This window comes from Narcine bancroftii, chromosome 1 (assembly GCF_036971445.1).
Source record: "Narcine bancroftii isolate sNarBan1 chromosome 1, sNarBan1.hap1, whole genome shotgun sequence".
NCBI lineage: Eukaryota > Metazoa > Chordata > Chondrichthyes > Torpediniformes > Narcinidae > Narcine > Narcine bancroftii.
The window spans coordinates 134,905,615-134,932,835 of NC_091469.1; the positions used below are offsets into that span (position 1 = coordinate 134,905,615).

Consider the following 27,221-nt stretch of genomic DNA (forward strand, 5'->3'; position numbering starts at 1 on the left):
ACCAGGTAATTCTTTGTCTACACAAACTAAAAGTACCTGGGTTCACTGCTGTGGCCTCAACTTTAAATGAGATTGAGAGACCATTACATTTCTTTGGGCGGCAGAGTTAGTGGTTAGTTAGTTAAGTTAGCGGTTAGTTAGTTAACACAGTTAGCGGTTAGTGCAACGCTATTACAACACCAGCAGCCGGGCTTCAATCTGGCGCTGTCTGTAAGGAGTTTGTATGTTCTCCTCATGTCTATGTGGATTTTCTCAGGGTGCTCTGGTTTCCTCCCACCCTTCAAAATGTAGCAGGGTTGTACGTCAATTGGTTGTATTTGGACGGCTCAAGCTTGTAGGCTGAAAGGGCCTGTTACGGTGCCGTATGCCTTTTTGCCATAGAAATAAAATAAATGAACCTGGTGAATCAGAAATCTAGGTTAGTCCTCGTCTTTCTTGAAAATGAGAACGCATAGATTTTGGTGACGTTCCACAAATGGCAGCAGACAGAGACAGAGAAGGAGAATAATGACAACGTTAGAAATAGCTACATCATTCTCGCAAAGGAACAGCCTTCCACTGAACCTTTTTCCAGCAGGAACTTGACTGACTTAGTGGTAACTCTGCCTGTTAATTGGTTCATTGCCCTGGTCATGTTACCCTACACCAGTTAGCATTACTGGAGCTTAAATCCTGAATGCGGTCTGCCACGGAGCCTCATAAATTATGAAAATCAACTGCTATAATTAACAACAAATCAAACATCAGTTGTCACTGGTTTCCAGAACAGGAATACCTTAACTGATGGCATGGGAGAACTGATGAAGGGAAACAAATAGAAAAAAAAACTCAAATATCAGTCTCCAGTGCAATGTCACACTTCCAACAACACGGAGCCCAGCTCCGTGGGGACTTTTAACAAGGATATTATTTTTCCAGGGGATTTACTGCAGTTCTGCAACAATTATGATAACTTGCTGATTATTTCAGTTTATTTTATTGACCTTTCCGACATTGGAAAAATCTTTTTGGCCGTAAGGAATTGCATCCCCAGCTCTTCCCTCCTGAATCATTTGATTTTTTTATTGTTTTTACCATCTTTCAACCACCTTGCCTCAGGAACTCTCTCCCTAACCCTCTTTGCCACTACACTCTTCATCTTTTAGCTGCAGTCCTAATACTGCTGTGTGAGGCCTTCATGTTAGCTTTTTGTGATAAAGCTCCCGTGAGTGACCTCGAAACAATGCCCTGTTGGTGCTGCGTTTTACAACATTAATGGTGGAATATAAGCCCACCTCACTGACAAAAGGCAAAGGAGGAAAAACCCAACACCCAACCCCAACCAACCAATTTTCCCCTGCAACCGCTGCAACCGTGTCTGCCTGTCCCGCATCGGACTTGTCAGCCACAAACGAGCCTGCAGCTGACGTGGACATTTACCCCCTCCATAAATATTCGTCCGCGAAGCCAAGCCAAAGAAAGAAAGTAAATATTGACCCATTGCTGCTATCTCTCGCTGGTCATCAGCAGGCTGTAATACAATGAACAATGTTATAATAACTGAGGAGCTGAGCGATAAAAGCTTGATCAGCGTCAAACAACTTAACATTTGCACTCACAGCATAGCTCACTCATAAGTGGCAAAGAGCAGGGTCTCTAGTTTGTGGGGCTTTTTAGGCACACAATTGCCACCACCTTCTCTTCATTACAACCCCGGCCGTATGTCATTGGCTACAATGCATCTTAGGATGTGCTGAAGTCATAAACACAAACACAAACTTTGCTCCTTTCTTCCATCTTGGGCGCACCAAGATTAATTGCAGAGCATCATTCACCAAGCTCTCCCTGCTGCAGTCCCAAATGAAGCTGTGACTTAGATTAATTAACTCGGCAATTAAATTTTATAGAACGTAGAAGATAGGAACAGGTCCTTTGACCCAGGTGTCTGTGTCAATCATGATGTCAAAAACTCGGATGATGCTTGGACATGATATATAACCCTTCATGTTCATGTATCTATCTGGAAAACTTTTAAATGTGACCATTGAATTTGTATGCAAAATGTTTTATCGAAATATACTTTTGAAACCACATCAAATGCTGATTATGTGACTAATTTGCCAAGCACATAAACTTGAGCTTCCTGTAGCTACCATTTTGATTACCCAACATCAATCAGCCAAACATATACGCGTTGTTTGTGGGTGTAAACTTGAGCTTCCTGTAGTTACCATTTTGATTACCCAACATCCATCAGCCAAACATATACACTCTGTTTGTGGGTGTAAACTTGAGCTTCCTGTAGCCAACCATTTTGATTACCCAACATCAATCAGCCAAACATATACGCTCTGTTTGTGGGTGTAAACTTGAGCTTCCTGTAGTTACCATTTTGATTACCCAACATCCATCAGCCAAACATATACACTCTGTTTGTGGGTGTAAACTTGAGCTTCCTGTAGCCAACCATTTTGATTACCCAACATCAATCAGCCAAACATATACGCTCTGTTTGTGGGTGTAAACTTGAGCTTCCTGTAGCCAACCATTTTAACTCCCCCAACCATTCTCACACTGACATATCTTTCCTTGGCCTCATCCATTGTCAGGGTGAGGCAAAACTTGAGGGACAATGCACCTGTTCCTCCTGGTCAGCCTTAATCCTATCAGTATGAACATTGATTTTTCTAATTTTAGGTAATCCCCAAACTCTTCCCCCTTTTCCTAATAATCTCTCCATCTCCCATACCTTCAGTCTGAGGCTTGATTACCACTGGACCCCTCCTCAGCTTCTCATTCCCTTTGTAAAATTTTTTTTCCCCCATTTTATCTTAGTCTTAATAAAGTGTTCATTCCAGAAACATTGACTGACCATTTCTACACCATGGATGACATCTGACCCGCTGAGTTCCTCTAGCAATCGTTTATCTGCCCACATCAGTACAAATTGATTTTCTGACCACTTAAAAAGGAAGTCAGGGCTAAGTTGTGCTTCCGCTTGGTCTTATCCAGGCCAATCACCTGGGTAATGCTCATTGTCTTTTTTTTTACCTTTTACAAAGGTCATTTATTTAGTGATTACAAGACATTACAATAGTATAGTACTTCAGTTACACACTATTTACAAGTTCAAATTGCAACTCATTCATCATCCTCCAGAGCGCACTTAAGCCCCTGAGGCTCCCACTGGTCCTGGAAATCCAACACCAAACCCATGGACACCGCATACTTCTTCTACAGGGGCAAACAGCCACGGACGTAACCCCAGAAGATGGGCAGGCAGAGAGCCTAGGCCAAACCCATGACTGCCCACTGCCTAGACCTATGAATGAACAACTTGGCCAGGCCCAGGAGAAAATCAACACAAGGAAATCTTTCAAGAGATCTATCCACACCCCATACCCACACAAATCCTAACCAGGTGTCTGAAGCTCTGGAGCGTGGGACTGAAGTACAGCCAGAACTTGAGGAGCAGCCCTTTCAATGCATGTTATGTTGGTGCTCTTGGGCTGGGGAGGGGGAATTCTCTCAATCCCTAATTCACGATTCCCAACAGTATAAATATGAACAGTAGCGATTGGTTTTTGAGGAAGGCCATAGTGAGGCGTTAAACTTAACTTGTTCAATGGGATGCAGGCATCATTGCTTGGATTGGAACTTGCTGCCCATCACTAATTGCCTTTGGGTGACCTAGATTAAAACCACTGTCACCAGATTGTCCAAGAGGCCCGCAGGACTGCCAACCCAATATTGTATCTAAACTATTCCTGCTGAGTTATTGCTCCAGTCCTGCAACTGAAGATAACAGTGGCTTGTCACATCTTTCTGGAGGCAGTGCTAAACTAAAACCAAAACAAAGAATCCTGGGAGAGGTCATCACTTCAAGCCGCATCTCTGAAGGCAAAGGGTGTCAGTTGACATTTTGGGTTGAGACCAGGCATCAGACAGAGAGGGATGAGGAAAGGGGGAAGTTTGCCAGCATGTAGCAGGATGATTGTGTGTTTGTGATGGTAGCAGGGGAGAGAATATCAGGTGAAACCAGATGGGGAGACAAGGATGGGCAGATGGAACCAGATTGCGCTTTGGGGGTCAGATGGGAGAGCTGAACAAAGGGAGAAGAAAATTAGGTGAAAATAACATTCAAAAAGCATCTTTTACAGTATCAGGAGGTCCCAGATTACTTTATCACCATAAGGTAAATTTTAACTTTTAGTCATACAGCATGGTAACAGGCCCTTCTGGCCCACGAGCACATGCCACCCACTTATACTCAATTAACCTACAACCCCCCCCAACCCCCAGACGGTATACGGTAGCTATACAAGGTCAAGTTAGTGGGACAAGCAAGAGACATGTTCAAATAGCACACTGCCAGCCGGTCAACTTGAATTCTTGTAACTATATAAACATGGCATCAAAAGCTGGTATCAGAGATGGTGACGATAATGAGGCTGTTCCTTCTGCATCAAATGCAGTGTAAGTCTGGGCTGGAAAGTCATGCCCAAAATGTTCCACTGCTGTGATACGATGCAAGAACTGAATGAGACAGAAAATCCATTTATTGGCTCTGACCTCCTGGCTGAGAGGCAACATTACTCGGATTTTGATTTCAAAGGGTTCGTGTGGGCCCTGAAGGGTTAAGAGGCTGACGACAGCAAGAAGTACAAAGAGCCTGCTCAGTTACACCCTTGTATTAGGGAACTGAAAAACCTTTAAAATCAACAGTCCAATCAATGGCAGCATTGAGCCATCACTCATGTTGGAATCCATCATTTTTTGGGAACCAGGTATCAGGACCAGGATTTGAGAGGGAGCCGAGGAGAAGAAGGGCTCTCGAAGCTTCCTGATTGTTTCAGAGGTTCGGAGCTGGGAGCTTGGGTTCACCGATCGAGCGGATAGGAAGCGGTGCAGCTGCAGAGGGAGCACAGGAAGCGAGTCCACGCATACACTGTGTCTCGGAAAGAACCGTCATTGCTCTGCTATGCTAGTGGTGTCTCTTTGGTGTGCCTTCATGGCAGACAAAAATTGCTGAATGTTGCGGATTATCATTCATTACATGCCAATAAAGGAATAAAGAATAAAGAAATCTTCATTTGCCTGTTTTTCCAAGCCCTGAAGGTTTGTCAAGTTGGGCAAGGGTGAGTGAGGGGCAACTTCACCCCCAGAATCTCCTGGAATTGTGTGCGAAATACCTCCAGGGGAAAAAAAAATCATCTCACCCCCTCGACTCCCAAGAGAAACAATCCACATTGTAAATACGTGCAGCCCCCTGCTCGCTGCGTGAAGCAAGTCTCATCCAATCAGAGCAAACTCCACTCTTGGGCAGGGTTACATCTCAACACCAGAGAAACCCAAAGGGTACAGAAGCTAGAATCTTGAGCAAACAATGAGCTGGTGGAGGGACTCAAGGGGAGCAGGCAGCATCCATGGGGAGAAAGTCAGCGTTTCGGGTCAGGACCACTCAGTAGCCTTGCTCCCTAGTAAAGGTGAATCCGCAAAAGCACAGTGGATGCTGGAATCTCCAGCAAAGAATGAGTGTCTCGACCAAGGGTCTTAACCTGTATCATGACTGTCCTTTCTGTCTATGAATGCTGCCAGTCCAACTGAATGCCTCCAGCTTCTCAAATATGAAACAGCATCAGCTTTGCCTCTAAATCAGAAGCAGTCAAGGTGAATTGTAAGTCCACAGGAATCCACAGATCATAAGACCAGAAAGATCTACAGACACTCAAGTGTGTCTGAAGGGTCTCTTGGTTGCTTCTCTTTCTCCTGTTCGTCGCAGGGCTAGCAACCGCCCCTTTGTGTGGACATAATGGCAAACAAAAGTTAACAAATTTTGTGTACCGTGTACATGACAATGAAGGAATCTTTTTTTTTAAATTTTTTATTTTTCACACCATAAATCACATTAGCCATGATATACACTTTTTCTTTTTCACACATATACAGTGACTTTTTCTCCCCCCCCCTCCCAAGTCACCCCCCACCCCCCCCCTCTCATCCATTTTAGGTATACAATCTAGGTTGCATTAAGCCAGTCAGACAATGTTGTCATTCAACAAAAATACACCAGTATTCTACTGAGTCCATTCTTTTCTTTCCTTCTCCTTCCATCAACTTAGGTAATGTTTGTCCCCGGTAGGTTTTCGCTATTGTATTTAATGTAAGGCTCCCATACTTGTTCGAATATTTCAATATTATTTCTTAAACTATATGTTATTTTTTCTAATGGAATACATTTATTCATTTCTATACAATGAAGGAATCTTGAAACTTGTACCGAGAATCAAACAACCTTGTGTCTATCAAGTCTTTGGCGTCTGCGCGAAACTCTGCACTCTTCCAACCTCATGACTTCCTACATGCCCCTCTCCACCCACCTCCAGCAGCCAGAGCTAGTGTTTCTCCCAGCATTCTGGATCAGCTCCTATTCGTCCTCCTCCTGTCTGGCCAGTCAGTGAATATGGCCTGGTTTGAAAAGGATTCCTGGAACCATTACATCAATTTATCCCTACTGTAAACGTAGGCCAAGTTCGCCACATACCTAGATTGCAGAGTGGTATTTTTCATGGGAATTTTCACACATCAGTCATGCCCCTTTAAAATCGCTGGTCACAACCTATATAATTGGGTAGTTAAGAGCGAGTTGTGAGTGGACTTATGTTTTTTTTTCACCTCAATGCGACGTCTCTTTATTTAAAAGCTTTTATTTTGTAAAGGAGCAATTGCTCTGCTTGCTTCAGGTTCTGTGTGTCATTAACCAGGGTATCAGTACACATGCTGCATTCGCCTAAGGTGTCGATCCTGGGCTGGTGCACTGGGTCGGTTGGAATTGCCTGAGATAAACAATCTCATTTAAAAGATGGCTTCTCTGAACATTGACAGGAAACATTCTAAAACAAAATTCTCCCATTATTCATTCTCAGGACGCCAAGGTATTGGCAATGAGGCTGTACTTTTTGCTCATTCCTCCTGCCTTGTAACGATTTGATATGAGAAAATGCCTTTTGAGGCCAATTCACACAGCAGTTAAGACTCAACCAGATTTGTGTGGAATTGGGGTAACATAAAAGGATGGAAGGAATGCAAGCTTCCTTTCCCAAAGGTCACTGGTGAACTAATTAGGATTTTACAACAGTCTGGCTGGCAGTTTTGTGGACAGTTTGGTGTCAGTTTTTTTTGCATTCAAGCTTTTCAAAGTAAAATTGTACTTCTTAAGTCTCATTTATCTTGAAAGTCATTAGGTGTCAACATTTAACTCAACTTCCCCAAGTTCAGCTACTCTTATCCATCTCATCCATTCTTGATGCATCGGCTGGACAGTGAGCAGACACAAGGACAGGGTTCTTTATTCATTACTTTCCGTCCTATATTCAACAGGGCAACCCCTGGAACTTTGGTCACACTTAGCAAGATTCCACCAGCTAATCCACCTTCCTACTCACCTCCTCTATCAGCAACTGAAGAGACTGTAGGTGATTTAAAAAAAATCCAAAAATAGACTATATTCACAATAAACCATTCAAAGTCTCTTTCCACCCTTAGTTTATTATCCATAAATTTCCATCACTGCACACTGTTACATTCATTTTATATCTGCACCACTGCCATCACTATGGCACCTTATCGCTACTCCCCCCTCTGTTATTTGAGGGGCTTTCTCCTGGTCCTAGCCCCTCAGTACTCGATAGTGGGAGGACTCTCAACTGTGGTCTGGGCAATCCCTCAGCACATACTCCTGCAGCCTGGAATGTACAAGCAGGCAGCATTCCCACATCATCATCTTCGTGAGCTGAAAGACCAACAAAGGTTCGGGCAGACCAAAGTACGTCTGTCACTAGATGAAAACAAATTTTGTTTCGGTGCATTTTGCTCATAGCTTGGTGAAGGGATCAAGTCTGAAATGTTGGCTGTGGATCTTTATATAAAGTACACCGTGTGACCTGCTGAGTTAACCCAGTTTTGTGTTTTGATTTCAATCACTGTGTCTACAAACTTTCATGTTTTACTCTTTTACAGAGCTGATGATCTTCTAGCAGCTCTGGATGTCTGATTCTGTGTGTATCACGCTGCTGTTGGGGATGAACCATGACAAGGACCCTTGCATCCTTTTCCACTCGATGAATCTACATTCTGCAAAGAGTTGGGTGACTGTTTCCACTCTACTGCAGTCATCTCAGGGACAACATGTGTGGTAGATGATGCTCTGGTTGTGCTTGAAGGACCTGACTGGGAGGGCTCCTCTCACTGCCAGCCAGGCCAAATCCTGGTGCTTGTTTATGAACACTGGCAAAGAGGTATTCTGCCAAATGACTAGGACAGTCTGCTCTGGGAACCACCCTATCATGTCCATCCAGTCCTTGTCTCTCAGTGTTTGCAGGATGTTCCATGCTGACCACTGCCTGATGCCCTTGTGGTTAACGGTATTAGTCTGGAAAAAAAAAATTCCTCGAAGGATAGGTGGTGTGGCAAAGTCCAGTTGACTGGGACACTGAGTGGCGACAGGGCCAAGCCTATCCATTGGTATACCTGAGACAGGTAGAACCTCAGCACATAGCAGCACTTGATGCCCTCATACTTAGTTCCATGCACAGCTTGATGTAACCACATGTGAAGTTCCTCACCGGGAGAAGGGCCACATTGGCCCTCATTATCTGGTGACTGTGCATGGTGACTCTTCAGACCCTTTCCATCTTGAATCCCCATATTCACTAGAAGACTGCTCTGGAGGCCAGGGCAGAGGTGTGGGGATGGGCCATGTACAGCAGCACCCAGAGCACCTCGCACCTCAGGTATTGAGAGGGAGTGCCACATTCACAGACCTAATTTCTCGTGGATCTTTCCGATCCCCTCCAATCAATTCTTGTGACAGTTCTTGGCCCCTCCAAACCAGATCCCCTACTCTTTCAGGTGTGATGGTGGACTGGTCAGACCAGTTACTGAAGAACATTGCTCGCTCTGCTTCCGGTTTACACTGGCACCCGATGCAGACTCAAAATAGCCACAGATGCTGCTGATCAGTCTGCAGAACTTTCGCGACACTTTGATCCACACCTCCACCTTGTTCAACCTCGTCCTTCCCACAACACTTTACCTTGTAGCCATAAGGAATGCAATTATGTCCTTCTAGGTGAAGATAATCCTTCTAGGTGAAGTACTAGTTCACTTGCAGTTCTTCCAATCTTCTAAAACGGCATTCATTGTTCACAATGTGCTCTTGTCCGCTCCAGTGAGTAATGCACCGCTACCTGCTTTTTTGTTCTCATAAAATTAGACAGACACAAGAGTCTGTACAGGCAGACTGTTGAGGCTTCTTAAATAACATAGAGATTCAAGATTCAAATAGCAAAAGAGACTTTATTTACTGATGTCTCCTACCATCTCAGGAAACTGTTCACAAACTCACATATACATATACATACACCCCACAATGGTGCACTACAGTTACTACAGTGAGAAGGGTGTATTCTTACACGGTTACAAAACAATTCACATTATTCTGACTATATAACATCCCTCCTTCTCAACATAAAGAAAAAACTAATGTTCTTTAGCGCTTTCTTTCCAGTGCAACTTAAATAACTGAACTTGTACATTAATTTATTTACACAACTATTTTTAACTAGTTCTTATCGATATCGCACAGGCGGTAGAATGTTGCTTCACCATCTTGTGGATTTGGCTGTGAATGATGCGCTCTGTGTTGCTGGTACACGTGTAGGTGATGTAGCTTGTGGTGCTTCACCTGACAACTGCTGCGATGATGTTTCGGTATTAGTGGTTGTGGTCTCTTCACTTCATACCTCACTTGCTATTGGTATTGCAGGCTTTGCTGGTATTAAAGCTTTTGGCTTCATCATATCTTGTGTTGGCCGGATGTGAATTCTGTTCCTCCTCAGCTGATTGCCAGAGTCTGTCTTGACAATGTATGATCTTGCTGTCTCAGCTTCTCTGATGACCTTTGCTGGGGTCCATGTTTTCAACATCTGCTCTTGAATATGCACATGCTGCCCTCTGAAGATTTCTGGCAATGTTTGAGCATGTTTGTTATAATGCTGGCATCCTTCTTCTTGTGTGTCAGCCAGTTTTCTTCTGGTTTCCTCCTGGTCTTCTGGAGGATGTATTTTGCTTGGCAGAGTTGTTTTGTATCTCCCGCCATTTAGAAGTTCTGCCAGGGACTTCACATCACCACTTAAAGATGTTGCTTGCAACGATAGAAGAACTAAGGATAGGTCATCTTTTGTTTCACAACACTTAACTAGTGTACGTTCACAGTTTGCACTTGACTTTCAATGAACCCATGACTTTTGGGGTAGTATGGGGATGATATAGTGATAACAAACCTATACTCAGCAGCCAGCTTTCTGAATTCTTGTGACGTGAACTGTGTTCCATTGTCATATATTACTTGTTCAGGTATTCCTTGTTCAGCAAGGAGCACTTTCATTTCTGAGGTGATAGTTGGCGGTCTCAGGTCTTTCACCTTTTTGACGAGTGGAAACTTGGAGTAGTAACAGGCTACTATTAAATACCACTCTTGACTCTCATTGAACAATTCAGCTCCCACTGTGTGCCATGGCCTGGCAGGTACTTCTGTGGAAATCATTTTCTCTTTTTGTTGTGGATGAGTCTGCATAGATAGGGATTTCATTTGTGTCCTCATGGCTTCGAAGGCTCTGGCTGTGTCTATAGCTTCAACCAGCTTCAAGCTATCCTTCCCTATAAGAGACTTTTGCACTTTTGCACTTCGGGATGGACACTACCCCATATTAATTGATCAACTAATCTTTCCAGTAACAATTTTTAGTCTAGTGAGGAAATTATCAACAGTTTCATCAGTCTCTTGCATTAAGCCTTGAAATTCATAGCGTTTAATTCTATGATTAGACCTGGGTTCAAGGTGAGAAGCAAATTTTGCAAATATCTGCTCTGGATCATTTTTCTCCACCTCCGTAAGCTCCCAGCTATTAAATAACTCAAGGCCTCACTCCCCCATCCAGAGAAGTATATAAATGACCTTCTCCTCTTGAATTCTAAATTGCACTCCTGCTGAAACTTTTTAAATGATTCAACAATGTCTTCAGTCTCCCAGTCTGTCACTGGGTGAACTGCTGTTGCTCCAGCCATTCTTTTTTAGTAATGTTTTTTCTCTTCTTCCCCTTTGTATTTCAGTGAATTACAATCAATATATAGGTTTATTCTTGTACTCTTTTATCGCTGCCACCATGTTATGTCTGTGTTACTTGGGAGGCTTCTTAAATAACTTAGAGATGCAAGATTCAAATAACAAAAGAGACTTTACTCACTGATGTCTTCCACCATCTCAGGAAACTGTTCACATAGTCTACAGTGGTGCACTACAGTTACTACAGTGAGAAGGGTGTATTCTTACGCAGTTACAAAATAGTTCACATTATCCTGACTATATAAAAGTTGCATCATACTAACTCAGGGGCCAGTACAGGCACTTCATACTGACCCAGGGGCCAGTACAGGCAGTCCAGACTGACCTAGAGGCCAGTATAGTCAAATCATATTGATCCAGAGGTCAGAACAGGCAGACCATATGGAGCCAGGAGCCAGTACAGGAAGTACATACCAACCCAGAAGCCAACATAGATGGATCATACCAGCCCAGAATCCAGTATAGTTGGATCATACCGACCCAGGGACCAGTTCAGTCAGATCATACCAACCCAGGGGTCAGTATAGTCGGATTATACTGGCCCTGTGGCCAGTATAGGCAGACCAGACTGACTCAGAGGTCACACTGGCCTAGGAACCTGGATGTTCAGATAATGTTTCAGAAACAACTCACATTATGCTTCATTTTTTTGAATTCAGCTCCAGAAACCAAGTTTGGAAATGAGAGTTTGCTGTGCAAACAAAGCTCCCTCACAAGATTCGCCTGAGCAATGCGGGTTCCATTTCTGCCTCAAAAAACTTTTGACCTGCTTTAATGATGATCTCCTGTGTCCACCCTCCCGCTGTCCTTGAAGTAAGATAACAGATCCTTGGCAGGTGTAACAAAGAACAGGAGGGCAAAATGTTCTTTTGTTTAATAAATAGAAAGCAGACTTGATGGGTACCGTGGTGTGATTTCAGTATATGATGTCTTCGGAGACTAGAATAACTAAATTGTCAGTGACTAGTTGCGTGAAACCTTTTAGTTTCAAGAGATTTAAATGTTATGATTTTAGGAACACCAACATGCTAATTGCCTTTAAATTCTCTTGTCTTCAAGCTGAAGTGAGCTTCATTAATAGCTGACATTTCATTTCACTGAGATCTCATTTCATGTATCCCACCACCATCTGTTGCATGAAAAGCTACCCTTAAAAGGTTATTGCAGAGTAAAATCTGAGAATGAGAGAGGTAATTTGTTGAAGCGACCAATGGATGCTTTATTAGACACTGAGAGCCACCTGAACTGTAATGGGCAGCACCGTGCCACAAACAGTCATGCTGATGGCGAAGCTCAATTTTTCCCTGAACTCTAATGCAGCTTGTGTGGAGTTTGCAGATTCCAGACACGTGAGAATTAGATGGTTAAATCGTCAGGGTAAATTGCTCATGGCATGCAGGCAAGTTGATGGGAATGCGGAAAGAATAAAGTGGGATTGGTGCAAATTAGTGTAAATGTATAAAAACACACAAAGCTGAAGAAACTTAGCAAGTCAAGCAGAGTCCTTTATATACCAAAGGTAAAAATTTATAAACAACATTTCAGGTTTGAGTCCTTCATCAAGGTATGGGAAAATGTCAATAGGCATCTGAACAAAAGATTGGGGGGTGGGGGAAAGGAGTGATAAGTGGAGAAGGGAGAGAGGAGACAGCAGAGATCAAGGGGAGGTAGGATGGCTAGGTGAAGGGAGGGGGAAGGGAGGGAGGAGAGCGGGAAAGCGGGAGACGAAGAGGAAACAGGTTAGCAGAAACCAGATAAGTTGATGTTAATGCCACCTGACAGGAGGGTGCCCAGTGGAAAATCAGGTGTTGTTCCTCCAATATGCGGGTGGTCTTGGTGGGACAGTACATACGGACATGGACAGACATGTGAGTGTGGGATTATGACATAGAACTGAAATGGTTGGCTACTGGGAGATCTCTGTTCATGTAGCGGATGGAGCGAAGGTGCTCAGTGAAGTGATCTCCCAATTTGCGCTTCGTCTCTGCAATGTAGGGAAGGCCACCTTCACTCCATGTGCCACAGTAACAGAGACCTCCCATTTCAGTTCTGTGTCCCAATAACACCTAATTTTCCGTCTGCGCACTCTCCAGCTGGATGGCGTTACAGTGACTTTTCTGGTTTCTGCTAACCTGCTCTCCTCTTCCCCCTCCACTCTTCCCTTCCCCTTTCCAGATCTCCTCCCGCCCTTCCTCACCTACCCATCCCTCCTCTCCTTGATCTCTTCTGCCCCCTCTCTCCCTTCTCCACCTATCACCTCCTGCCTTGTGGTCACCCCTTCCCCCTCCTACTCTTTTGTTCGGATGCATGCCGACATTTTCCCATACCTTGATGAAGGACTCAAGCCCTAAACATTGGTTATGTATTTTTATCTTTGCTATATAAAGGACACTGTCTGACCTGATGAGTTTCTCCAGCTGTGTGTTTTTACTTCAACCACGGTGTCTGCAGATTTTCGTGTTTTACTCAGTGTAAATGGATGCCTTATGGTTTGGTATGCTGAAGGGTTTAGTTCCATGTTATGTCACTCTCTAAATACAGTGTTCCCGAACGATTATCTGCTGAGAACTATGAAAAAAAAGGCTGACAGGAAGGACCCTTTTCAAATCTCTGGTGTGGAATATTTTGGAAGTGGTTGCAATCACTTCAATTAGATTTATTTCTTATTCAGGAGCAAATGTAAGTGAGCAATTTCTGTGGACTTCAGGAGGATGAGGAATGACCATTCTCTACTACACCTCAAAAACTCTGTAGTGGAGAGCACCATGTTCCCTCGTGTCCTATCATGAATGCACAACATCTCCTTACTTTTCAGGAAGGCTCAATGGTGACTGTACTTCCTGAGAAGACTGAAGTGGGTAAGGCCACATTATGTCAACCTTGTACAGGAGCTCTATTGAGAGAGTTCTGGCCAGCAGCATCACAGTTTGGTACAGTTGCTGCAGATAAATGGATCAGAGGTCAATTCACAGGACCATAATTGTGGCAGAGAGAATCACTGGAGTTTCCCTCCCCCCAACAATGTTATCTACCAGGATGGTTGTGTGAAGAGGTCTTTTCCACCCTATACACAGCATCTTTCATCTGTTTCCATCTGAAAAGAGATACTAGAGTATCAGAACCCAGCACCACCAGGATGAGGAACAGCTTCTTACCATGGACATTGAGAATGTGGAACGGCCAAAGGAACTGTTCTCACTAACCATCCGACACTCCCATATTCATGAAACAAAATTTATTTACTTGCATTTAATATATCTCACACACGCACACACACACACACACACACACACACACACACACACACACACACACACACACACACACACACACACACACACACACACACACGAATACTTGCCTGCGTATGTACTGTTTGTGTGTCTGTGTGTTTTGCAATGATACCTGGAGAACACAATTTTGAAGGGTTGTACTTGTGCAATAAACTTGAATTGATTTGACTTGAACCATCGACAGGACAGTTGAATGGCACTTGGTCTGAGCTAAAATGAAGGCACCAACATTTTAGAAGATAAGTTTATGAAGAGTTGAACAATGGAGAGTGGGGTGGAGTGCTTTGGACAAGGTAAGTTGAGTGTTATGCATTTATTGGCTGAGAAGGAGTTTGATGGAAACTCTCTTTTAGTTTCATCCTTGTCCTTCCTGTGTACAGGAAAATTAGGAACTCTTAAATGGACAGGGAAAGGCTGGGACTTTATTCTCTGGAACGTAGAAGGTTGAGGGGTGATTTGATAGAGATATTCAAAATTATAAGGGGGACAGTAAGAGTCAATGTGGACAGGCTTTTTCCACTGAGAGAGGGGGAGATTCAAACAAGAGGGCACAGATTGAGAGTAAAAGGGGAAAAGTTTAAGGGAAACTTAAGGGGGAACTTCTTCACACAGAGGGTGGTGGGGGTATGGAATGAACTTCTGGCAGTGGTTATAGAAGCGAGATAGATGTTAATATTCAAGGAAAGGTTGGATGGGAGAGGTGTGGAGGGTTATGGGCTAAATGCGATCTGTGGGATGAGGTGGGAGAAGATGTTCGGCAAGGTCTAGTAGGGCCAAAGTGGCCTGTTTCTGTGCTGTAAATGGTTATATGGAAAAAAATTTCACTGCTGAGCAATCCTGGAAATCTCATTGCTTTTATTCGGTCCTAAAGCTACAGGGAAATTAAAGAGACTGGTAGGAGTTGAAATGGATAACCCATAAAAAGAGGTATGAGGATCCAGCCTGCTGTTAACATGCATCCTCTCATTTTGCAGTGGCAGATCAAACTGGTGGCATCACACGATAGCAATGCGAGCAGAGGCTCTGACATGGTGAGATTGAACTCCTTTCAGGGGAGCCGCAAAAAGATAAACAAGGATAGATGGGAATCATTTGCAGATTGAATCTGACACTTTGAGAAAGAGTAGGAGCCCTTGGCTCATCTTATAAGCAATTCATTCACTCACATGCCTCTATTATTGCCCTTCCCCTACTTGGAATGTATGAAGAGGCAAATGTAGTTTGTGTGCAATACACAAAAGTGCTGGAGAACTCAGCAGATCATGCACCATCTATCGGGAATAAAGATTTTTAACCAACATTTTGGGCCTGAGGGGCTTTGTGTGCTCAGACATAACATGCAGGCTAGAACACTGCTCTCTCTGAACTAGGGTGGCTTTTCCTGACCCACTGCTTTTTTTCAACATTCAGGATTCTTTTATGGTCGCGTAATAAAACAGAAAATGTGGGATTACGTGAAATTTCCTTTTATGTACTGTGAGGCAGACAAAAACTGGCCAGACAGAAATTGACGGCTGCCTCTTACAGCCAGAGAAAGAAAAGCAAAAGAAAGTCGTCCCAGAGACACTGAGTGTCCGTGGATTCACCCCCAGCACTCCCGCAGCCACGCAGCCTTCAGTCCAAACCATCGGCAAGCCGAGCTCCAGATCCAAACATCTGATGTGATCTGGAAGTCCTCAGTCTACTCAGCACCCACTTGCATCTCGGTTCTGCTGTCTTGTACTCATTCGACCAATGTCGAGCCAGTCTCCAGCAATCCGCAGCCTGGTGTGAGACTCTTAACTGCAGTCACCAGCAGCCTGCAGCCTGCATGGGTTCCACGCCTCGAGCCAGCAACAGCCTCCTGCCTGTTCTTCAGCCACAAAGCCGTGGCAACCATCCTGTGGGTCGCATCCTTCTTAAATGGGGGCAGGGGTGTAGTCTTTCCGTTTGCTGATGCCCTGCCACCGGTCCTCTGCTACTCCAGAGTCGGTAACCCCCTGCGGGTACTGCTGAATAGAGATGGTGCCAACTTGGGCCCAGCCCCCACAGTCAGAGGATTTTTAAATAAACCACCGTCAGCTCCTTTAACGGGCCATTCAATGCCTGTACAAGCTGTGGATAGTAGGACTCGGTGGTAGAATCCTGTGGAGGAGCCCTGTGTCTCCACTCCCCACACTCTGTGGGTCCACACCATTGGCAGTGCCACAATTTTTTTTCTTTTTCTATTGTTCCAAAGCTTTTAATCCTTTAAGAAAACTATAAGAATTCCATGTTGGGATTTAATGCATGATCTTGTGTTTCTCAGGAAGTAATACAACCACCAGACTGCTAATTCACATGGATATTCACAGTTAAACAATATTAAGCAAAATGCTCTTACCTGGTCTTGTGTATTCATCAGCCTCCCTGTGAACCAAGTCTTTGACCCTGTTTCCATACAGGAGTCTGGTATCGTGATCAAAAGCCTTGAGAGTTTCACTGGAACTGTAGGACTTTTGTGTAGGAACTCGGCACTCGTCTTTGTCCACAGATGAATTTGTGTAGCGTCTCTCTTTATCACGTCTGTTTTTTGTGAGGGAGCAGTAAGGCCTACGTTCTTTCACATCCATGCTTCAGGCATTATGTGTCCAGCCTTCCACTGTCTTACTGGAATCTTGTTTCAATGTCAATTCAGCAAAACCTGGATGAGACAGATCAAAGACAAAACCGATCACACATACAGATCAAGTGACATGTCCAAGTGGGCTACCGACACTTTTGCTTGAAGCAGACTGAATGGCTTGATTTCCTAATGAACCACTCATATCCAAAAGTGCAAATGACTTTTTAAATGTCTATTATGAGCTTGAATGACTCTTTGCTCATTTCTGTGGCAGTATAACCTTATAGGTGATAAGGATCTGACAAGCAATTAACTGACATAGAATACAGTCAAAAAAATGTGGTTTAACAGCTTATTCAAGTAATGCTTCCTGAAGCAATCTCTAATAGAATGGCATGTAAAGTACTAACTTAAGAGTATTGTGTTCAACTTACAGCATTGTGTTTAGTTCAGGCTTTCACATTACAGGAAGGATGTGGACACCTTGGTTGTACAGATGAGATTTACCTTATCTTGATGAAGGGCTCAAGCCGGAAACGTTGGTTATGTATCTTTATCTTCGCTATATAAAGTACACTCTTTGACCTGCTGAGTTTCTCCAATATTTTGTTTTTCTACAGATGTGCCAGGATGTTGCCTGGATTGGAAAATATGTCTTATGAGCAAAGGTTAACAGAGCTAGGGTTTTTCTCTTTGGCGTGAAGAAGGATGAGAGGTGACTTAATAGAGGTCTACAAGATTATGAGAGGCTTAGATAGTTTACTATTATGTACTATCCATAAAACACTAAATCTCACTCAATTTTCATCATTCTAACAAATGCTTTTCTCTTCTTTGTGACAGAGGATGAAAAGGGATGAGATGCAGCTTAATAGAGGTGCTCATGATTACTGGAGTCATAGATAGAGTGGACAGCCAACCCCTTTTGCCCAGGGTGGCAATAGTCAATTCCAGAGAACACCTGTTTCAGGTGAGCGGAGGGAAGTTTGGGGAGACGTCAGAGGTAAGTAAGTATTTTACACAGAGAGTGGTGGGTGCCTGGAAAGCAATGCCATGGGCTGTGGTGGTGGTTGGAATAATAGCATCATTTTTTATAAAAAATAATGCGATAAGTGCGTGGATATAAGAGAATAAAGAGTTCTGGGTGCAAGGGAGGGAAGGCTTAGATTGATGGTGGAGTAGATTTACACAGGTTGTCATAACATCGTGGACCATTCAGCCTGTAAAGTGCTGTACCATTCAATGCTTTATGTCTTATGTTTGACGGAAAGAGAAGATGGATGGATATCAATCCAAATGATTTTTGATAAATCAGTTTGTCCTCTGCATTGCTCCCTCAAAAAAATGTGCTGAAAATAAGACTTGGGTCATGGTAAAATGCAGCACGGTTAGCGTATCGTAGCACAATGCCATTACAGCGCCAGCGATCGGGACCAGAGTTCAAATCCTGCACTGTATGTTCTCCCTAGGCCTGTGCTTGTTTTCCCAAAGGGCTCTGGATTCCTCCCATAATTCGAAACGTACAGGGCATTGTAGGTTAACTTGGTGCAAATTGGGCGACGTGGACTCATGGGATGAAATGGCTTGCTACCGTGCTGCATGCCTAAATTTCTTTTAAAAATTAAAAATTTAAATGGTCCAGTGTTTCAATCCAACTTTAACCTTAATTCAGGTGAACCCCAACTCTAAACAAAGAGTTAGCCTTGTGCTTATCCCCGGCCCTCTGAACAGGTACACCACGAAAGTGGAGTAAACATTGAGGAACTCAGCTGGCCAGATAGCATCCATGATCACTCAACATTTTGGGACAGGACCCTTTATCGAGACTGAAGTGGAAAAGGGGTAACAAATTTAAAAGGGTGGGGAGGTGGGTGTGGGTCAAAGAAGTGTTAAAGAACCGGACAGAAGAAGATGGGAGAGGTTGAAAAGCAGGGGGAAGAAATCATTAAGATTCGGGGAAGGGGGAAGAAAGTGAGAAAGGAATCAGGTAAAGAGATGGAAACAGTGAAACTGGATAAGGGTTGGGGTGACCTAAAATTGGAAAATTTAATGTTTATGCAATTGTGTTTAAAGATGCCCAAGAGCGATGTGAATTGTTGTTCCACTACTCCTATCCCTATTCCTGGTCTAATTTTCTCTCAAGCATTTTCTCATTTCCAAAATCCTATCACTGCAGCCTCTCCCCCAGCGCTCGTGATTGCCCATCCTTTTTATGCTTGATCTCTCTCTCCCCTTTCCACTTAGTTTCATTTGAGGATCTCAGCTCAAAATGTTGACAGGTATTTTTTCTCAATACATGCGGCTTGACTGAGTTCTTTCCACCCTTCCATTCTTTGTTCAAGATTCCAGCATTTGCAGTTATTTTGTTGAGACAAATTATGCTATATTTAAATATGTTTTAAAGGAGATAAATTGTGTCAGATTTTTTTTAGTGTAGGTCACATGCAAACACTTAAAAGCAGACCTCATTTAAAATGGCAGAGCTCTGCTCAAGGCTCCGAGTGCCTCTGCAAAAACTTTGATGAATGCCTATAAGGACTTCACGAGTAGGTGTTAATTGGACATGCTGTGGAGTAACGGATTATTGTTTTGGAAAGCAACAGATGAATGAACTCGGAAGATTAGGGGCGGAGCAGCAGACTGTGTGCACTTGGCTGTTCTAAGAGGGTCATGTGGTTTTTCTCTGAGTGAGAGAAAGAAAGGGAGAGCGAGAGAGAATTCAGTTCTAAAGTTCAGCAGCAGCAGCTGGGACTGGAACAGGACAAGCTGACATACTGGTGGAAAAACCCCATTTGGAAGACAGGTTGTGAGTGCTTAGTTCAGCTTGTTCAAAGCCCTTGTGGTCCATAAAAGAGGAGAGGACTGGCTGCCTAATGTTTCACTTGAAATAAGGGAAACAAAAAGGAACTCTATGGCAACCTGAAAGAAAGAAAGAAGTTATCAACTAGAAAACCCTGATGGGGCAAGTTTCTTTGGCAAGGCTCATCGGAAGAAATCAGTTGTGGGTGTCCAACGAGCAACAAATCTTTGTCTGAAAACCAACAAGAACCTTCCTGAGTGGTAACCATTTGCCTTTCAAGCACCCAAGCCTGGTGAAATTCATAAATGTTAAATTCTGCGCACAGTATAAGAATTGCCTGCAACCAGTGAACTTGGAGGAGTGAAAAATGAGATTGGACTGTGAATTAATGAACTTTTCTGATCTTACACACACATTGCATACACGTGCGCTTAGAATTATAAGGGGTTAAGTTAATAGTGATAAGATAATGTGTGATTCTGTTTCATGTTTAAAGATAATTAAAAGCAACTTTTGTTTCAGTAACTATTTGTCTTGGCGAATTTCTATTGCTGCTGGGTTTTGGGGTCCTCTGGGCTCATACACCAAGAAGGCAAATGTGTTAAAGGGCTCAATTAGAGTCATGGTGAAATTTAGCATGAAAACAGACCATATTGACACTTATTAATAAATTAAAATATATTTGACATACTTCAAATTCTGACTACCAGAAGGCAAAGAGTTGCCATGAGCATTGCCCAGCGCCCCTGACAAAAGGAGAAAGAGAAGCAAAAGAGAGTCCTTTCAGAGACACTGAGCGTCCGTGGATTTGCTTCCAGCGCTCCCATAGCCTCTGCAGCCACACGGGCTCCAATTCAAACCATCAGCAACCTGAGCTCCAGATCCCAACCTCCGATACCACCAGGAAGTCTTCAGCGCCTGAAGCCCCATAGGAGCCCATTATGCCCTCAGCACCCTCCCGATAACTGATTCTGATACCTGGTTCCCCATGAGCTAGTCACCACCAGCAGCCCGCGGCCTGTGTGAGTCCCCTGACTGCAAATTTCCTGCAGCCTGCAGCCAGTGTGGGTCGTTCAACCGCCGAACCCCTTGCTGGTCTGCTGCTGTGGTCACCATCCTGTGGGATCGCCTCCCATGCTTCTCCTCCTCAATGTGAGTGTTCTCCCTGTTTCTGGTGCCCTGTGCCGGTCCACCATAACCCTGCAATCTTCAACCCCTTGTGGTACACTGTCCAGTGTAGGCACCACCATCTTGGGCATAGACCTCCATGGTTGTAGCATTTTTTAAAAAATACACCGTTGGCTCCTTTACAGACCCGTTGGCATCAGGACCACGTGCAGTGCTGTGTCTCCACTCCCTTGGGTCCGCAATGTTACAGCAGCTCTGGCAGCACCATCCTTTTATATCTGACATTTTTCCTACATGGTTTATTATTCTCTCCATGTTCTCATCACTCTCTCTTGATGAAAGCACTCATCTGCATGTTGGATGCAATTTACAGAGCCCAATTAACTTTGGGAAGTGAGAGGAAAGCATGGTACTTGGAGGAAACCCATGTGATCTCATGAGGACTTAACAAAGTCCAGAGGGACAGCATCCAAGCCCAGGATTGATCCTAGGTCTCTGGCGCTGTGAGATAGCAGCTCTAGCCACCCTCTCCCAGCCTTCAGTTTATTCCCTTCATTTGCTCGCGGGATGTCTCTGATTCTGTTAGATCAAATCAATGAGCCAAAGTACACAGCACTCAACAGATGGGATCGATGCGTTTGGATCCAGTCCACAGGCTGGACATGCCGCATGTGGTGCCTGCTCAGCTGGACCTCTTCTGAGAGCAAAGGGCTGGGAAAGCTGATCCACTGTACCCAAAGGGCATCCATAGGGAAAACCAAGCTTGGGGAAAAGACTGAATTTCAGCAGCCATATCACTGGATTAACACCTGACCTTCAGCCCATCACTCTGAGACTAGCTGAGGAGCAAGAGGCCGACAAACAATTGGTACTCCAAGGAATAAATAAATTAATTAGATAAATACCATGAGTATGTATCCCATGGACAGATACATGGAGACACATCCAGAAGTAGGTGTATTAGCTAGTCTTGCATGCGAAACAGAACAGTATAATTAATTACAAATAAAATTTCTTGAGATGTTATATGGAAATGTTACACTGTGAAGTCTTTCTATACATATGTTGGCAACACAGTTGTTAACACAATGCTATTATTGTGCCAGTGACCCAGCTATGAATCAGGTGCTGTCATTAAGGAGTTTGTACGTTCTCCCTGTGTCGAGTGCTTCGGTTTCCTCAAGGCATAGGGAGTTGGTAGGTTGCTTGGTCACATGGATATATTTAGGTGGCATGGTTTCATCAGTTGGAAGGGCCTGATCCTGTGCCTGCTGTATCTTAAGAATATAATGTCATGCAGGTGAACACTTTCCGAAGATCATAAAATCTTCATTGGAACCATTATGAAAAATATGGCAATTTCTTCTAAGAGCAGCCAAACAACAACCAAATGCTCTCTTCATTTATGACCTTATGTCGCTTTCATTTTTGTCACAAAACCTCCACACAGAGTTCCCATGCCTGAGTTCAATGCCTGTCGCCGATTGCCCTGCACTCAGCCATGGTCTCTTTCTCATTTTATTATTGCTCAGACATACTGCAAAGAGAAGGAATAAATGTTTAAGGTGGATAGCAGTGGTAAGTTATTACACAGAGGGATCTGCGTTCCTCAATGCCTTGCCAGTGCTGGTGGTGGAGGATGAAACACTCTGGACATTAAAGAAACTCTTAGTCAGGCACACGGGTGAAAAAAAAAGAGGGTTAAGAGGTAGGAAAGGTTTAGATTTTTTTTGGGGGGGCGGCACAGTTGGAGTAGCCGTTAGTGCAACACCTTTACAGCGCCAACGATCGGGACCAGGGTTCAAATCCCACGTTGTCTGTAAGGAGTTTGTATGGGTTTTCCCCGGGGGCTCCGGTTTCCTCCCACCATTCGAAAAGCACCAGGGGTGTAGGCTTATTGGGTGTAAATTAGATGGCATGGACTCATGGCCTGTAACCATGCAGTATGTCTACATTTAAATTTAAAAAAATTATATAGGTCGGTACAACGTCAAGGGCTGAAAGATCTATTCTGTTCTATTGTACCATTTTTCCAATCCTCAACTTTAGATCTGGATTAACAGATTTTTCTCTTATCTTCAGATCAGCCGAGTTTGTTCCATAGAAACATAGAAACATAGAAGATAGGAGCAGGAGTAGGTCATTCGACCCTTCGAGCCTGCTCCGCCATTCAACGAGATCATGGCTGATCTTAAAGTTCAGTACCCCGTCCCCGCCTTCTCTCCGTAACCTTTAATATCCTTATACTGAAGAAATAGATCTAATTCCCTCTTAAATATATTTAATGAACCTGCCTCTACTGCCCTCTGTGGCAATGAATTCCACAGATTCACCACCCTCTGGGTCAAGAAATTCCTCCTCATCTCGGTCCTAAATGGTTTGCCTATTATCCTCAAACCATGGCCCCGGGTTCTGGATTTTCCCATCCTTGGAAACATCCCATCTGCCTCCATTCTGGTCCAGTCCTGCCAGAATTTTATATGTCTCTATGAGATCCCCTCTCAATCTTCTAAACTCCAGCGAGTACAATCCCAATTTGCGCAATCTTTCCTCATAAGTCATTCCTGCCATTCCAGGTATCAGCCTGGTGAATCGCCTCTGCACTCCCTCCATTGCAAGAACATCCTTCCTTAGATAAGGTGACCACAACTGCACACAATACTCCAGGTGGGGTCTCACCAAGGCCCTGTACAGCTGCAGTAAGGCATCCTTGTTCCTATACTCAAACCCTCTTGATATGAAGGCCAACATACCATTTGCCTTTTTAACCGCCTGCTGTACCTGCATGCTCGCCTTCAGAGACTGGTGTACAAGTACCTCTAGGTCTCTCTGCACTTCCCCATCTCTTAATCTATTGCCATTCAAATAAAAATCTGCCCTCCGGTTTGTATTACCAAAGTGCATTTGCCATGTATCCGCCCAGTCGCTCAATTTATCCAAATCACACTGGAGCTTCCTGACCCCCTCTTCTGTGCACACAACCCCTCCTAGTTTAGTGTCATCTGCAAATTTGGAGATATTACATCCAATCCCCTCATTCAGATCATTAATGTAAATTGTGAACAGCTGGGTCCCAGTACAGATCCCTGTGGCACCCCACTGGTCACCGCCTGCCACTCAGAAAACGAGCCATTTATCCCAACTCTCTGTCTTCTACCTGCCAGCCAGTTCTCAATCCACATCAATACTTTGCCCCCAATCCCATGAGCCTTGATTTTGGAAGCCAGTCGTTTATGTGGGACCTTATCGAAGGCCTTTTGGAAATCCAGGTACACCACATCCACTGGCTCTCCCCCATTTATTTTACCTGTCACCATCTCAAAGAATTCCAATAGATTTGTCAAGCACGATTTACCTTTTGTAAATCCATGTTGACTCCGTTCGATCCCTTCTCTGCTAGTCATATGCTCCGCTATTACATCCTTAATAATGGATTCCATCATTTTGCCCACTACTGATGTAAGGCTCACCGGCCGATAATTCCCTGCTTTTTCTCTACCCCCCCCTTTTAAATAGTGGGGTAACATTAGCTACCCTCCAATCCATGGGTACTGATCCTGAGTCTATCCAAACCAAACATACAGTGAATCCAGTGGACAAAGAATTAGTGGGGGAGGGCCCCAGAGGTGAGAGGACAGAAGGTGTGAGAGGTTGAGCTAAACAAGAAACTTGTGGATTCTGGAGCCTAGTGCAGAACACAAAGGTGCTGGAGAAACTCAGCAGGGCGTGTTGCATTTATGGAAAGCAAAAGGAACTTGATGTTTCGGGCCTGAGCACTTCTTCAGATGTGTTGAATATCAGGCAGATGCTTTAATAAGAAGGTGGTGGGAATGGGGGGGTGGGAAGGGGGAGAAGCACAGACTTGAAGGTGGATGCCAGTGGGGGGGGGGGGAAGAAAGGTATTAAGTGGTGATGGAGGAGGGGGCAGAGAGCAGGGAAAGGTACCCTCTGATTGGAGAAGGATGGAAAAGTGGTAGGGAACTTGAGGAAAGGTCGGGAAAGAGATACTGGGGGATGGAAAGGTTAACGGAAATTGGATGTCATACTGATGCTGTCTGGTATATGACTATCGAGACAGACTATAAGGTGTTCTTCTGTCAATTTATGAAAGCTGGAGAGACAGAAGGAGACATCGTTTTGGGGGGGTGGGGGTGGAGGGAATAGTTAGAGACAAAGGGAAAAAGCATTTTATTTACAGGAGTAGGAAAAGAAGGGGTGGAAACAGTGGAACCAAGGAGGGGTGAGTGTTCCCAAAAATTAGAAAAATCAATGTTCATACCATTCGGTTTAAGGTTGTTCCAGAAAGATGTGATGTTCCTTAAGTTTACAATTAGCCTGACCCTTGCATTGGATGACGCCAAGAACAGACATGTTGTTGAAGGAATGGTGGAGGGGGAGGGGTGAGTGTTAAAATGTTAGGCTGCATGACGCTCATGTTCAGACCAACAAACAGAACGTAAGTGTTTGGCAAAGCAGTCACCCTATCTGTGTTGAGTACACAACTATAAAGGTTTCAAACAGCAAGCTCAAGTTTATTGTCACATTTGCAGCAATAGAGGTTGTTTTGTGAGCAGACCAGAAGACATCTTCCCCTTAGTAAAGCAAGTAAGGCAGGGTACAAGGTACCAAAATGCAGCAACTTGTGCCCAGAATGGACAAATTTCCTCAGTGACTTTACAGGGAACTTGCTGCACAAAACATAACATTAAAGTGACAGGCAACAAATCCAAAGGGGAGAGGGGGAAGGATTCGGGAAAGGGGAAAGATTGGGGAGGGACCAAGAGGTGATCGGATGCTGGAAAAGGGGAAAGTCTGAAAGGAAAATGACGACAGGAGTTGTCAGGAGGGAGAGAAATGGAGAGGGGAGCCCTTTGTAGAGAATGCTGAAAAAGCTGTAGTAGGCTCCATCATTATCAGATCAACACAGTGGACAGGGCTAGAGCTGGGGTAAGGAAGAGCAGAACATTAAAACCAGTGAAGACCGTTGATGCAAAAAAATGTAAATGTTAGAGTGACATGTCAAGAGCTGGTAGGCTACATATATCAGGAGGATAAAAGAAGACGTGAGATGCATCGAGGGAATACAAATACATGGCTTCATTTTCAGTCAGTGAAAAGTGTGTTGAGGATTGACCTTGGTAGGCTGGTGAAAGAATCTTAGCAAACTTAAATCTGGGTAAACTTGCGTAGCAGCAAAAGCATGTAACTAATGCATGATTTATCACACCTCCATGAATTATTCTTCAAAAGTCCTTTGAATTCTATCGAGTTAAGGTAAACATGAGGTGCAGTTCTTAAAATATGCCAAGGTCTCAGTGAGTTCGACTGTGAAGCTGGAATTAATTTTGCTCCTTGGAATTCCAGAGGCAACAGTGAAGGTATAACATTGGCTATGCAGGAATGAGAGATAAAAAAAGAATGTATATCATCCAGAGGGAGGTGAGTGTGTGAACTTCATGACTCATTGTGGATTCTCAGTTGTTGATGGTATCAAAATTAGAACATAAGTTTTTGCCTTTAAAATGTTTGATTCAGTATGGGGATGAGGCATCAAAACTAACGAGATATAAAAAACAGCCACTTCTTGTGCAAAGTGATCTCAAGCAATCCCAGAGTCCAGTCCTCTCAAGCTGAAGAAGCCTTCATTCATCGCTGATCAACGCCTCTCAGATTTAATGTCAGAGTACCTAGATGACATCACATACCACCCTGAGATTCTTTATCCTGCAGGCAAGCTAGAATTGCCACTTATTGGTAGTGTAAAAACAAAACAGCACACAATATTCTCATGTAAACAAATAAAGAAAAGTAAACAAACTGCCTGTGCAATAAAAAGAAAAAAAGCAATAAAGTACATAAGTAAGAGTCTGTAGCGGAGCTACAGCTAAGAAACACGCAGTGACCACGTTGTTTAATTCAAATCTAGCACACACCGCTTTAAGGGTAGCGTGAGCTAAGTCACCGCCTGCATGATGACGTCATGACTGTTGCCACAGGCACGCGCTGGGCTGGAAACACGAAGGAGGGGGAACCCCCGACGGCGCCATCTTCTCGTGGGTGCCCCGCCACGTGGCGCTACAAGCAGGTCCGGTTCGTCACGAGAGAGTGCGCCGCCACACACCCCCCCCCCCCCCCCCCAGAATCGGTTATGCGACCTGCCACTTTGTTGTGCGGCCCCGGCGTTTGCACCAGCCATGATAGGTCCAAGTCTGCCACCTTAAGGCAGTATACCGTGAAAATTTTGCTGTTCCC

General features: G+C 44.1%; 1 protein-coding gene across 16 annotated transcripts in view; it reads right to left on the reverse strand.

Annotated features, from left to right (window-relative positions):
* Positions 1 to 27,221, reverse strand: part of LOC138764513 (teneurin-3) — a 4,541,667-nt gene that overhangs the window by 646,555 nt on the left and 3,867,891 nt on the right. For all 16 annotated transcript variants that reach the window (XM_069940598.1, XM_069940580.1, XM_069940589.1 and 13 more), the window contains one exon: positions 16,820 to 17,119. In XM_069940598.1, coding sequence (XP_069796699.1) covers positions 16,820 to 17,048 — 229 coding nt within the window. In that variant the 5' untranslated portion in view covers positions 17,049 to 17,119. The remainder of the gene's footprint in view (positions 1 to 16,819; positions 17,120 to 27,221) is intronic.